We start from the raw sequence: 14207 nt of genomic DNA, 5'->3' as shown, positions 1-14207 counted from the left end.
GTCGATGGCGTTACCGCATTCAGCGACAATATCAGCAGGCACGAACGCATGTCAATGAGGCACTACGGGGGGCGAATGCGGCAAGATCAGACCAGCGCAATGAAGAGGTGCGCCCCCTCGATATCAAGGCAGATCGAGTATGGTTATATTTGGATCGTGTTAGCCCTTCTATTTTCGCGTGTTGTGCTGCATAATACAGCACAATAAACAAATTGATTAAAGTATAGTCGCTACCTCTGCATAATTTATCTGTTGTAGTCTCTAACAGCAATCGAGCCGGATAAAAAGGATGAATTGTCCAATTTCACGCTCGTAATTGGTTCGAGTATTGGGTACAGATGATGTATAGTCGTGCTAATGGACTGTTGTATTCGCTACCCCTCGACATACGATTAGATAAGGGGTGGATACCGGCGCCATAAGCGCCAAAATCAATGGTACCGGAGGACGCAGACAGCTACTGGGCGCACGACTCCCGATTTACGGAGGAAGCTTTTGCCCATTTGGCAATCTATTTGCTTGTGCAGCAACAATTGGGCAAAGTTTCCTCCGTTCGCTTCAAGGTACGCATGCGCTTCTTATATCTTCTTCCGACAGCTATGGCGTTGATTCTTAATCTTATTGCCAATGCAACCGCGGAGGCTAGCAGATTTACATCGAAACCTCACCTTAGTTATCCTGTCGAAGCGCTCACTGCAGACGGATATGGATACTGCAAAGGTGCCCACCATGCCTCGTAATGGCGAATATATACGCTTATGAAGCTTTGGCGCAAATACTTCGCGTGCTGGTATCGTGTTGTGTCAGTGGCTCGCGCTAGTTTGATCGGCATGATAACAACTGGAAGTGTTCGTGCTGCTATTACATGACGTTTAGACACCGCAACGTCGTCGACATGGGGTGCTTATTACATTATTAAGTATTACTTACATTACCAAGTTTATCCGTTTGTTATGCTGTAATATGCATAGTACCGGTATGATCACTGAAGGCTTCTGCTGTATCCTACCAAATACCACTAAAGCTTTTGCTGTAGATACCCCAATAATCTTTGCTAAGACAGTAGCTTGTGCGGTATCCTCATAGACAGGTGCCTGCTCCCAAAACATACTTTACGTGGTGGCTAGTAGACAGTAACTAAAGGCGAGGTTCTGCCAACACTATGGCTGCTTTTGGGCCACCATATTTACGTTCTCGATCAACTAGCTGGCTCGCAAGCTAATGATGTACTATAGATAGAAAAAAAAATCCTCGCAAACGGTATGCTCATTTATTAGCGTGGGGGGAGTTTTGGGTTTCGGACTATCAAAATTATGCAATCCATACCGTGTCTCCTTTGCTCCCCTGAGTTCACCTATTTATTTGATGTAGTGTTGTGCACTGCCAACGTAGAATAAAGCCCTTGTCATAAATGGACAAAGCTGTCAGCACTAGCCCGCCATAATGAAACCTTTCCTACCCGAAGAAGAAATGAAACTAAAGCGCGAAGCAAATACCTCTATCCGTCCAATAGCCGCTGAAGACGGGACAAACCGGATGTAAGCTTACGACGCATACGCGATCTTTGCGACTTAATTTTGCAATATATAAATATCAGTATGCGAGCGATTTAGATGTTTCGTTGTTTGCTGCATATTAAAACCTGCAATAGTGCTTCTGCTGTTTAGTACAGCATACGGGACTGGAAGGGTTAAGAAAAACTGCACTAGGAGGCTAGTAAACATGTGACACGGGCCTTTCAGAGTGACAGAGATGGCTGATCAACACGCCGCTAGCCTGGAAACCGCGGGCACGGAGTACCGACTATTATCGATTTATCACGCGACGAAACTGAAGCTGGTCAAGGCTTATCCGGACCGTCCGATTACTCCGCTTACGATCAACACGACAGACTGCGTGGATTCTGACGAGAGCTCGCTGCCCGAATAAAGCTTGGAGCGTGAGCTGGCGAAAACGAGCTCGAAGCTGATCGGATCGCGGACGTACACACAGGTCGACGACTGCGCTATGGTCGAGCTTTACGCGAGTATGTGGTATACTGGAAGGGCTACGCTGAACCTTCGTCGATTGACGAACCAAACCTCAGCTATGGAGCATTGCTAAGAGACTTCGAACAAGGGCGAACGGCTCGCCACCGTTTCGGGCAATGCAGTCGCTTGAAGAATGAGTGGTGGAGCATCTGTAGTGGGCTGGCAGCTATGGAGAAGCGAGAAAGGAAGAAGGACTGGCAGGGTGGCGGCTGTTTTCAAGGAAGAGGTGGTATTCATAAAGTACCGTAGGCCGACTGAAGATGAGCGACCAATCGGAAAGGTCCGACAGGGAGCTGAATCATGCCAAAGCAAGTGATGAGAGCGAAAGAAACCCTCAAAGCTATCTGGAGAGACAAAGCGGAACACGAATTGGTTAGGTCAACTGGGCCCGCAGTACTGGCGCGGGAATCAGCGCGACTACGGCTTGGAGTTGAAAAACGTAACGCGACTATGGGAAGCAGGCATGAACTTGTCTGGCAGACGCGCAATTCCAAGCGCGGGGTGGTCGGCTGGCACGTCAAGGTAGTGATTACGCCAGCGATCAGCCTCGTCCGTGATAATCAGGGTTTGAAGAAGCTCGCCCAGGTTGGTGTCGTCTTTAATACCTGGGTACCAAGCTACAACATCACCCTTTGTGGGGGGAATGGAGGAAATACGTTCTAGCAGTAGATCGAGGTCACAGATACCACAAATTGTTCCAAGCAACACCTGCTGGAGGTAGGATTTCCACCGGGTCATGGCCCGGGATCGCCGCTGTTTATGGCCGGTGTAGTAGGCGTCCAGGTACTGACTGGCGCGACGTTTGGCGATGCTAACTGGAAGGACATGAGTGGCGTCCCAGTATGCCCTGTGGCTCTCCACATCGTCGGCCGAGTGAAGATGTGCTATATGCCCAAACCACTCATCCTCATCAAACGTGAGAGGATAGGCCTCGGTGACGAGTAGTTCCCACAGAGCCGACTCGATCAGGGAGCGCACGCTAACCTCGTCCACCATATTGCTCTCTACTCATGGAGCTAGGGTGTCGGACAACGGAGACGAAACAACCACTCCAGAGGTTTGGTGAACTGTCTGGGAAAGATATCCACGTCCATCTCCAAGATACACGTCTGGTGGACGTCTAGCGTGGACCAGGCAGCGATCGCATGACCCCAGAAGAAGCGGCGATCGCAATAAGCGGGGATCCAGTCCGTCTGAGGTACACGAGTAGCCGGTAGGGATGCGAAATCTGTGTCCGAAAGCGAGACCTTTGGCAAGCTAACAAAGCCCCGGCCACGATCCGGGGACTCCGAAGATTCGTCACGTCCAGAGTCTGTGCCTGAACCAGTGACGGTAAGGTTTGAGCCGCGGGAGCTGCTGCTGTCGCTGTTGGAACTCAACCCACAGGCAGTAAGGTGAGACGAAACACTGCCGGAATGACCGTCACTCACGGATGGGTCCGAAGACCGAGCCGACCGTGTGAGTCACGGCCAGTCGGACGTGGCGCGGGGGCGGCGACGAGTAGATCGGGATTGAGAAGGTGTTGCCGAAAATTTATCTATGTCGCTATCCGAGGAGCAGACGACATCGAGACGGCAACTTGGCTCGCAGCAGCAGTGGACAACACGTCGATCGGATTCGTCGATGCCTGGTGTTGCGGCGTGGTCCCCGTAGAGAGCGAGTGAAACGAGGATCTCGCGGGCTCGCGTGAGCGAAGTAGCTCTTGCCGGTGATCTCAACGCTCGAGGACGCTTGCAGTTAGAGGCGACGGGGACGATGATGCGGAAGCTAGCGCAGAAGGAATCAAAGATGCAATGTCTGTCGTGCGTTTGTGCGCTTGGTCCCGATCCTTTTTTAAGTTGGCAGCTTACACTAGTCGCTCGCCGAGCTCGCGGAGCAAAGCATCTCGGTCGACCACCAGCTTGTCTATTTCTACTCGTAGTGTTGCATGAGCATTCTCCAGGTCGCGGGAATCTTCTGCGAAGCCTCCCCTTGGTAGAGTCGTTTCTCCAAGCGATCGATTGGTCCCCGAGCTGCGAAAACTTAATCCACTACAACGAAGGCATTTGTGAAACTAAAGACAGCGAGCTGATGTCTTACTTACGGGTTTTCGGGTGCTCTGCTTTCGCTTGATTACGCTGAGAAGCCGCTTGATCCGATCTAGGTTTCGACCGGCTCCCGTAGATAGGTAATCTCTGCGGTATTAGCGGCAATCGTACCATCTGCTGCTCTCAGACTATGTGACGAAGCTCTTTGAAATAGCGTCTCTTGCGCGCGATCACGGCCTAAAGTCGATCCACCTCGTTCTGAGCAGCTTAATGAGAGACGGAGGATTCGTGAAGGTCGACGTCCAAGGCAGCCTTCTGACCGCTAACTGTTTGTAGGCTAGAGCGCGACTGCGTAAGTTAAGCCTCCAGACCCGCAATGTGTTGGGCCACATCTGGAGGAATGATCACGCCAAAGGAAGTGGTGACAAGCCGCTGTGCCACATCCGGAGGACCGATCACGCCGAAGGAAGTGGTGACAAGCCGCTGTGCCTCAAGGGTCGCGATCCTCTCCTGAAAGTCCGAGACAGCCTCGTCATAGCGGAGTTCCAGGTCGTGGTGTCGAAGGCGACAGGCTTCAACCTAGCGGGTGTTGTCTCCTCGCTCCTGCAGCGCGTCGAGTCAGCGAGGTCCGCACGTGTTATGTCCGATTGGTGACGAACCAGATCGTCACGTCTTGAATGAACGTCCCGGTTAGGAACCAATTGGCGCCTTTAAAACAGTTCTTCGTTTCAGACGGATTCGGTATGATCCAGTAATACCGATATAATACGTCTACGTGTCTTTTGCGGATTTTACTGAACCCAAAATGTGAAACTTCATTTCTTGGACTCGCACTTTAAAATAGCAACAGTCCTATAGTTGCTCGAGAAAGAGAACCTGTCGTTGGTTCTTGCTGAAAAGGCACGGTTCTGTGCCTTTCGCATTTAAACCTATTGGTGCCGAAAATTTACTTGGATTTTGTATGCTACTTGCCCTACCGTAAAATGTTAAACATGCATCTATGCTGGTTTTACTCCGCATTCCGCACCATATTATATCATAATGTTTGGTTTTCCGCAAGCCTCATGATTCGTTCAAAATAAAATCCTCACATTTCGGTTGAGTAAAAAGTGTAAAACCAAGCATACCGCAAGGTTTTAGTGGCAACGGTAGCAATAGGGCTGAGATTCCGAACTTCAAAATTCTCTGAACCCTGCTACTGTATCTTAGGTGTTCTGAGTAATTATCAGATCCGTAGCTTTGGTTGGGTTCTTTTAAGGCGTGCAAATCGCTCGTGTGCTGACAAAAGAGCACATATGGCGACGCAGCGTCGACTGCATCCGCAAGCTGACGGTCTAGATCATCAGCACGCCCGTCGGGCGGCAACAATTTTGCGGTGCGGAGCTTCGTGGTTTTGCCGCAGCTCCCCCCCCCCCTCTCCCTCCCCTTCCTCCTCCTCCACGTGATCAGCAGCCTGCTCAAGAGCCTGTAAAGAAGCGCGTACTCGAGTGAGGTCCATCAAGGAGTCAGCCAGGTCGACAGTCGACACCGCCACGGGGATATCACAGGATGCAGGTGGCGACGACGCGTTGGAGGAAGGAGTGGCGGTATCGAAGGAGCCACCGTCTGCATAAGAACATGGCAAGGAAGGTAGTCATGTTTACTAGAAAGGTGAGATGCGAACGAGGAATGTGAGCACGTACGGAAAGGCATGAGGAATAGGGTCTGGTGGGGAAGAGTGAACGGGCGAGACGTGTGTGTGTGAAGTCCAGCATTTGTGCTGTGGACTTATGTACAGGGAGCGATTGTGGTGAAGCACCCGTTGGTTCTGAAGAAGTTGGAAGCTGATTGATGGGTTACAACCCGATCGGGTGTTGAAAGGCCTTCGCGAGACGACGGCGCATCAGCGAGCGCATCCGCAATCAACATGAACGGATCAATAAGGTGCAGTCAATTCTATACGCAATATACTCAGTAGATCGACTGATTTGTACCTATGTCGGGTAAGTACGATATTGACCTTCAAGGGCCGGTTTGGTGATCATAGGCTATGCAAGGTAGTGGACGCAAATACTTTAAGTATTAACAGCGTTAGCGTGTCTTATCAGCAGCAAATGTCTTCGCTACCAGACTTAGAGACTGTAGCGGGAAGTTAATTGGCCAACACAGTAATTAAATTACTTCTACCGAGTACACCCGTCAGTCGTTAAAGTTTGCAGCTTGACCGGTCGATCATCTTCACTCTCGCCATCAACGCCCCGCAATAGGAAGCGGTCAGGTATAGCAAGGAGGGGAACAAGAACTCCCTTAAAGTGATAAGTACATCCCAAGTCGATGAAGGTCGGCAAACGACCTGGCACGTAGCCTGGAGAATTCCCACACTACGCAACCCTACCATCCTACGTCCCGCCAAGGCGAAACCAGCCCAGGCCAAGCTTCCCCTCACGTTCACCAGAAGCGTGCAACCAGCCCCACCGACGGGTACACTAGGTGAGTCTTCAGCAACCCAGAGTACTCCTCCGTCATTGGGTAGTCCGTGGGGCATGGTGTGTGAAACTAAATCGCAAGATTTTGCGAGAATTACTCCACCACAAAATACCACGGGTATCGCTCTCAAAGCATAACGGTAGAGAATCGGCTTCAAAATTCAAAGGTCTGAGGCTCGACTCAGTCCGGGACACACCACCTTCAATGCTTCAGCTCCCTCTAAATGATACTTGCATTTTAAACAAGTTTGTGCGAAACAAACACGCGTCTTTCGAGTCGCTTGGACCTTGTCCAGCAACCGCGAAGCGTCGACTTCCTGACTGGTCCAACTGCGAGCACCGCTTTACACGCTAATGATTACGATCCTAGCGACGACACCGCGTCACAAGACGTTCCACGGTATAGAGAAGCTCACCGTGCTCGTCGAGCAGAGCAGGGGGTTAGTCTCAGCTGGATACTTGCGCTGGGACAGATTATCGACGTGTGCATCCATGACGCGAACGTTCCCGCTCACCGCTAAGCGGTTGGTCTCGGCGGGATACTGCAGTGAGTAGATTCACAGCAGGATTGCTGACTTTGAGCGGGTCATAGCTCAGCTTCATCGAGCGATCCATGAGCAGGTATCAGACCTGGAGCGTCACGTCGCTCAGCTGCACGCTTAGCTTCGCTGGTTCCTTCATCCCGAGCACTTATTTCCGCGATATGTGGCTTCATCACCTTTCGTCCTAGCGCCAGCGCATCCGTGCTCCCCGTAGCAGAATCCTGGCACGGCTTGGGCAAGCTCACATAGAAGGTCAGATGCGTCCGCATCTTCTTCGCAAGGTTAAGCTTATACGTCAGGCTTTTCTTGCCCATGACCTTGAAAGAACTGATAAACCTAGGGCTCAGTAGGGTCGTGAAGACCGCAGACACTGCGTGTGTAGGTAGGCTCTTCGTGTTTAATAAAATAAGGTCACCAACTTTAAAACCTTTCACATTGCGTCTGTCTCGAGCGGTGCTCCTTCTGTACATCTTGTATTTTTGCCATACCGTCGCGTACCTGACGCATAGCGCTAGGTCAAGTCATCAACTTGCTTGTGAATCGCAACAGACCTGATATCAGCAAGCCGTTCGGCTATTCCTCTCCCATTAAGCCCTGACCCACTGCGTTTTCGCGTCAGCGGGACGCGAGGAACCGTCAAGCTGTTCGCATAGAACGGGGTGAAGCTTGTCGACGCGCGCCGCGTTATTCAATGCAAACTTGACCAGTGAGAGCATCGTGATCTAGAGTGTTGGCGCATACGATTCGGGAGATGTCCTCCACAGCGCAGTTTACGTGTTCCGAGGAGTGTCCCTAAGGTCAGTGCTGCAGCACAGTTAGTCCACATCGAGAGTGTATCGATGCACCCGGACAGTTCTTGTTTAGCGTATTTAAACTCCTCGCTCCCAAGAGCGCATAGCAGGGCTACGCACTTGTCATCTTGTGCATACGCTGCGCGTATCAGCTCAGGTATGGACAACGTCAGTCGGGCTAACTCGTAGTCCGTCCAGCGCGAAAGCGCGTCGAACACTACATTAACCCGCCCCGACCTGTACTTCGCCTCGAAGTTATACTCGGCGGAGAATGAGTGACATCTCGCCATTCTCTGAGAGGTACCGCAGTGCATAGCGACGCATGATAAGTAAAGACCACAAAAGGCTTGGAGCCGACCTGAGCTTGACTAGGGAATAGCTCACGGCAAGTAGCAGCTTTAAGCTGGCGAGACTCAAACGCGAACACGCACTCGCGCCCTTCGGCGTCTGTTTGTAGGAAGCACACCCAATTGCAAATCGGAGGCGTTGCAGGCGACGCTAAACGGACGATTTGGACTCGATGGCTCCAGTACCGGCGCCCGAAGACGGCTCTCCTTCACAGCCTCAAAGGCTTCGTCGTGCCGACGTCCCAGCACCACGGTGTATCTTTCGTAAGGAGATTCGACAATGTCCGAGCTGTCTCCGCGAAATATGCGCTGAACTTATGCAAGTAATGGCTAAGCCAAGCCACTCGCGTAAGTCCTTTTGGTTATTGAAAACCGGCCAGTCTACGATGTCCTTGACTTTGGCAGGATCTGCCCGCAAGCCACGCTTCCCAATAAAGCGTCCGAGAAATGGGGTATCCTCCGCACCAAAAAAAGCACTTGTCTTAGCTGACAAACAGCTTATAAGTGCGCATGCACTCGAGCACTGCTCGTAATGGTCAATGTAGCTCAGCACGACTACGGACGAAAAAATTGTCAAAGGCGCGTCTGAGTGCACGCTCGACTGGGCCTGAGCAGCTGCGTCACAAGACATTGAACACGTGGGTTTGTATTCTATCGGTCCACTCGAGCCTCGTTAATTAGATGGATATCACTATTTGGGATTCCACATCAATGAGGATTGTGTGTATATCGCTTGAACCGTTCTAGTCCCGTATGCTGTATAATATAGCATAAGTATTATAAGAGGTTTTAATATGCAGCGAACAATGAAACATCAAACTTTTTCGCATACTGAAATTTGTATTGGTCGGTTGCAAATCATAACGGTGACTGGTTTCTCGCACGTCGCTACTGATCTGGGGTTAGAGGAGCCCGTCTACGGATGCTATCGGGTGGATAGAGGTTTGTGTCGATCGCGCTATCCCGCTCCCTCCCCACTACATTTGAAATCTCGGTCTCCCTCCGCCCCGCTCCGCCCAAGTCGAACGGCATGTAAGAAACGTTCAAGCAGCTCCGGCGAGAGCTTTGCAAGCAAGGGTGGACACCGAAGCCCTCCATCGGCCTTAGAAGTGACCACCGCTACGATCGCCCGGGAAGAAGCGTGAAAGGAAAGGATGGCGTCGACTACTTCACCCGTACAGCTCGCACCACTAGTTTGCATCGATTACAACAACGTTACTAACCGTTTTGTCCCCTCAGGCGAGAAAGCGCTACTGGAGTTTGCTCGACAGCGTGGCTGGTTAGAGTATAGTGTCATCGCTGGAACTATTCCTCCGTCCCCTTCGTCGACAGCATTGACGGCACCGCCTGCAGACAGCGGAGCGTGCGATAATAGGTCCACTTCTGCCGCAACTGATCGCGTCGAAAGGGAGACAGCACCAGCGACTACCCTGCCTGCTAAAGAGAGCGTGCCAGCTACGACGACCTCTACGGCGACGGCAACCACTGTAGCCAGTACAACTCAAGCTCGGGCTTCGAGTCCAGTTGCTTCGGCTAATACAGTACAAGCTCGGCCCTCGACCGCAGCTGCTCGACCGGCTACAGCACAAGTTCGGACTGCAAGTGTGGCTACTCGGGATGCTACAGTACAAGCTCTGACTGTGCGTCCTGTTACTCTGGCTTCTACAGCACAAGTTTCAAGCGTTATCCTGTCTGATATAGCAAAAGAAAACACGATGACGCTGCCTCTGCATCTTGATACAGCAGAAGGTCATGCTGCAGTAGAGGAAGGGGAAAAAGGTGAGGAACCCGAATTTGATGACGTTGCAGAGTTCAACATGCACGATTCGAATGGATTCATTTCCGCTTTGTCCAAGTGTGAATGGCTCAAAATGCGGATGCAGCCGATCCCAATCTCTGTGACTCGGACTCGGAGAGCGACAAGTCTGATGATATTGATACGGAAGATTATGTTCACGAAGTAATGGACACGGAAGTGGACTTGGTAAGTAATGCCGCCGAGGATGCCCTCAGCGACAACGATGACGGATTAGATGACGCCGAATTCTCGAAGATGTTGCTGATGATGACTGGTCCCCTTCGAGAAAAATTACAATGCCAATCCTGATTTTCTTCCGTGACGCGGAATTGAAGGCCGGTTTCTTCTGCGTGAGTTGTATACGATCAAGACCACAGTGGAGACCTGCAAGTAGATGGTGCATCGGATCTGTACAATGGCCGGTGGGGTCCAACGGAGTCTGCGCGAACGTATGCGGAGTCACCTCTTGCCATGTTTACTACTTCATGCCGAAGTTGATGTGGACCAAAATTGCTGAGGAATCCAATCGATATCGTGCGAGTGTGGTAGATGAAGTCGCTATCCAGAAGCAACGCCGTCAGCAACAGTGGCAACTTACACACCCAGATAGTCGAGTCCAGTCGTTATCGGATATCAAAGACACTTTGAGCAAGGTGAAACCCTTTCAAGCTCACGAGATAGTTCACTACATTGCACTGCTTATAGCTCGTGCACTGTGCGCCCACCGGCGTTCACTAGGAGATCACTGGTCGACGTCTGAGAATGGGGCAATTCCACGAGGCACGTTCGGCAAATTCATGACTCGCAAGCGATTTGAGGAGATCACGCGCTATCTACACTTCAATGACAATGCGAACGACCGGCGTAAGAAAGACAAAGCTTGGAAATTGCGTCCTGTCCTCCAGATGATTGAGAAGACCTTTCGAAACGGATACCGAATGGGTTCCACGCTTTCCTTCGATGAAGGGATGATTGGCAGCAGGCATCAATACAACCCGATGCGAATCTACATGAAGGACAAACCAACGAAGTGGGGAACCAAGTTTTACATGGTTTGCTGTTCTGATACAGCATACTGTTTTCGGTAAGTCGTCTTATGATGTAGCCTACAGCAGAGCGCGGATGGTATCTAATGCTGTGTGTTTATGGTGAATCATACAGAATAGAGATCTATCGCGGGAAAGAAGACACCGAGTCAGCTATTTCGAAAGCGGTGATCCGCAACTTGACCAAAGCGTTGCGAGGGCAGCCTGGAAAGCGCCTAGTCGTCACCGACAACTACTACACCTGCGTGCAGCTAGCCGAACGCCTTCTGAGAATGGGAATCTACACAGTAGGTACAACACGCGTGAATCGGAAAGGCTGGAGCGAGCGGATCCAGTTCCCCAGTAAGAAAAAGCAAAAGCAGTTGCAACCTCAGCAACCTGCAAACAAAATTGAGCGCGGAGCGTACCGTGTCGCGTATAATCCACGGATCCCAGGGTTAATCGCCGCTAGCTGGAAGGATTCAAAGATCGTCAACTTCATGGCAACGGGATGCAGCACGAGACGGGTTATTGTTCAGCGAAAGCGTTAGGGGGATGGCGTCTCTCTTGAAGTTGCGTGCCCCGAGCTGGTTCGTATCTACAACAAAGGCATGGGAGGAGTAGACCAACACGATCAGCTGCGACTTCACCGCTATTCTATCCAGAAAGCACTGCGCCATCGATCCTACTACAAGAACCTGTGTTTCGGTATCGTTGACATGGCATTAGTCAATGAGTTCATTATCCACTAGTTAGTGATGAAAAAGCAAGGCAAACCTGTTCCCACCCATGCTGACGATTTGGCGCGGCTACACGTGGAGCTGCTTGCGCAGCAAAAGGTGGATTTCAAGGCAGCATGCACGCCCAAAACTTACTTTCGACCCCACTGGCAGGACAACCGCACGTGCTGACAAAAAATGCGGAAACCTACAAGAACAAAGTCCGTCAGTATTTATGCAAAGTATGTTCGGCCTATTCCGACAATAAAAACATCACAGCTTCGAGACGCCGTACTCTTGTGAAGAATGCTCGCTTACCTTTGGGGGTCGCGTGGCTCTCTGCAACAAGGTTCGCAGAGAGGAGCGAGGCAGCACCGACACGTGCCATCAGACATGGCATATCACCTGGAAGAATGGCACCATCATCCCGCCGGACATGAGAAAGAAAATTAGATTCAGGAAAAGAAAGCTGCAGGACGTAGATGACGAGTAGCTCACTTCTGATCTAATTTGGAGGAAATTTTGCCCATTTGTTGTTTACTCAAGTCTTTGCTTGACAAATGGGCAAACGTTTCCTCCGCGGAAAGCGGAGTAGATGCAGCGCTCTCCACGCCACCAGTTTTGGCGCGAATCGCCAAGACGACTTCCGTACATCGAGTATGAAAGGGTAACGAGTGCTACAGACATTTTTCACGATTTTGCACAAAGGTGTATCCATCGATCTAGCCAGGACTCTTGCATTCACTGGCAGCATCATAAATTGTACTAGAATCCGGCTCGATTGCTAGAAGGGGGCTACAAACAGATAAATTTCACAGGTACGCCGTCATACATGTACTATAGGAAAGCTTATTCCTTTTGCTGTATAATACAGCATAAACAGAGGGGCTAGAAGGGTTAATAGGATTTCTTCTTAGACCTTCTTCCTGGTAATACAAGTCATTTTCTAGTAATATTAGAGCAGTAAAAACTAGCTTTTGATGAAACCCTCGATCTGTAGCTACAGCGCTACCCTTCGTAATTTTACGTGAACTAGTATATGGGATCATCCATCGCTAATATTCGTCATTTATTCAGATCTTCAAAGAAATTTGAAAATTATTTCTAGCGAAATTAACTACGTAATATTAGTACAAGAGTATTTAGCGTGCATAACTAAAGTAGTTGCCCAGAAAACGGGCAAGGCCTTGCGTGTTCCAGTTCTTTGATACGGGCTCGCCTGTAAGCAAGGCTAGTGTTGTCGCTGATACCGATGAAGGCATTACTATCGTTTCACAGGAACGGGCTGCATCTTCGCTAAGTTTAGGTGCCGAAATGGATACCGGACTATCCAGGTACGTGACTTCGATGTCCAGGTCACTTCCGTAGACGATAAAACCGGCAGGGCCCGATGCGCAAAGAACGAATATAGCGTCACCCAGGGTGAGCTTGAGCAGATCTCCGCTTGAACAGTTTATTTTCTTATCTTCGACCGTCGCACTAGAAATGGCAGTTGCTCCGTTTAGTGCTGGAATGATGTAGTTGAGTAAAGCGAGCGAACTTGAAGACGAACACTCCGCAGTCTCCGTCCCATCGGCGGTCGGCGTCACGAAGTAAGCAATGCCGTCCACCATCACAATTGTGTGATTGGTTGTACCTTCTTTGAAGTTGGCGTAGCCGTCGTACCGAACAGCGGAATTGCCAGCGGATACAACAGGGCTGGCAAAGACGTCAAACTCGAGGTGGCCAAATATCTCCATGGAAGATCGCTTGAGCGTAAAGTGAAGTTGCAGAGATCGTGCGTCAGTCAGGGTGGTTGGCGAGACTGCGGCGACTGCAATTGCAAGAGTCGCCAGCAGCCCCAGAGCAAGAAGGGAAGGAGTCGAAGGCCACATGACGCAAAGGTTAATTGTTACAGAACAGGCGCGTTGCTTTCCAGGAGAAAAGTCGAAGTGAGATCCCACAGCGCTTTCAGCTGATATACTGTAAAACCTTAAAAAAAAAAAAGTGGCCCCCTCTTTAATAACCCCCTCCCCCAAAATTTTGAGCAAGTTGGGCGAGTTATGTTGAAGGAGGTCGTCGGAAAGGCTACTGGCTTCGTCGCCGGAAAGGCTACTTTCTTCGTCTTGGTCACTGAGGCACCGGCAACGAGGCTACTGAAACGCATTCTGACCATTGGACCATTGGACCATTGGTCAGAATGCGTTTCAGCAACCTCGTTACCGGCCTTGGTTCCGCAGAGGAAATCTGATAATTTCCAGGGGTTACAGAAAATAGGGAGGAGGTTTATTTTACGGTAAGTCTCCAAAATTAATAATTTGTGTCCAGCACAATTTATAGGTTTTACACCTGGAATCTGGGCGAAGGTGCCGTGGCTGAAATCTAGTGTACCGAGGGCTCCAAAAGTCCCCAACAATGAAGATCTAATCTACAGATCTCCCGAAGTTCCAGCGACAACTTAGAAACGCTAGATGCATGCCCACG

General features: G+C 50.5%; 1 protein-coding gene across 1 annotated transcript; it reads right to left on the bottom strand.

The window, feature by feature from the left end:
- Nucleotides 1-12886: 12886 nt before the first annotated feature.
- Nucleotides 12887-13483, bottom strand: PITG_13781 (uncharacterized protein; the record flags this gene model as incomplete). The annotated part of the gene is made up of 1 exon (XM_002899429.1): nt 12887-13483. One exon carries the CDS (start codon nt 13481-13483, stop codon nt 12887-12889), a length of 597 nt encoding a protein of 198 aa, XP_002899475.1.
- Between the last annotated feature and the right edge of the window lie 724 nt (nt 13484-14207).

Source organism: Phytophthora infestans, genomic scaffold, assembly GCF_000142945.1.
Source record: "Phytophthora infestans T30-4 supercont1.30 genomic scaffold, whole genome shotgun sequence".
Classification (NCBI taxonomy): Eukaryota; Oomycota; class Peronosporomycetes; order Peronosporales; family Peronosporaceae; genus Phytophthora; species Phytophthora infestans.
This window is presented reverse-complemented; position numbering and strand designations above follow the sequence as displayed.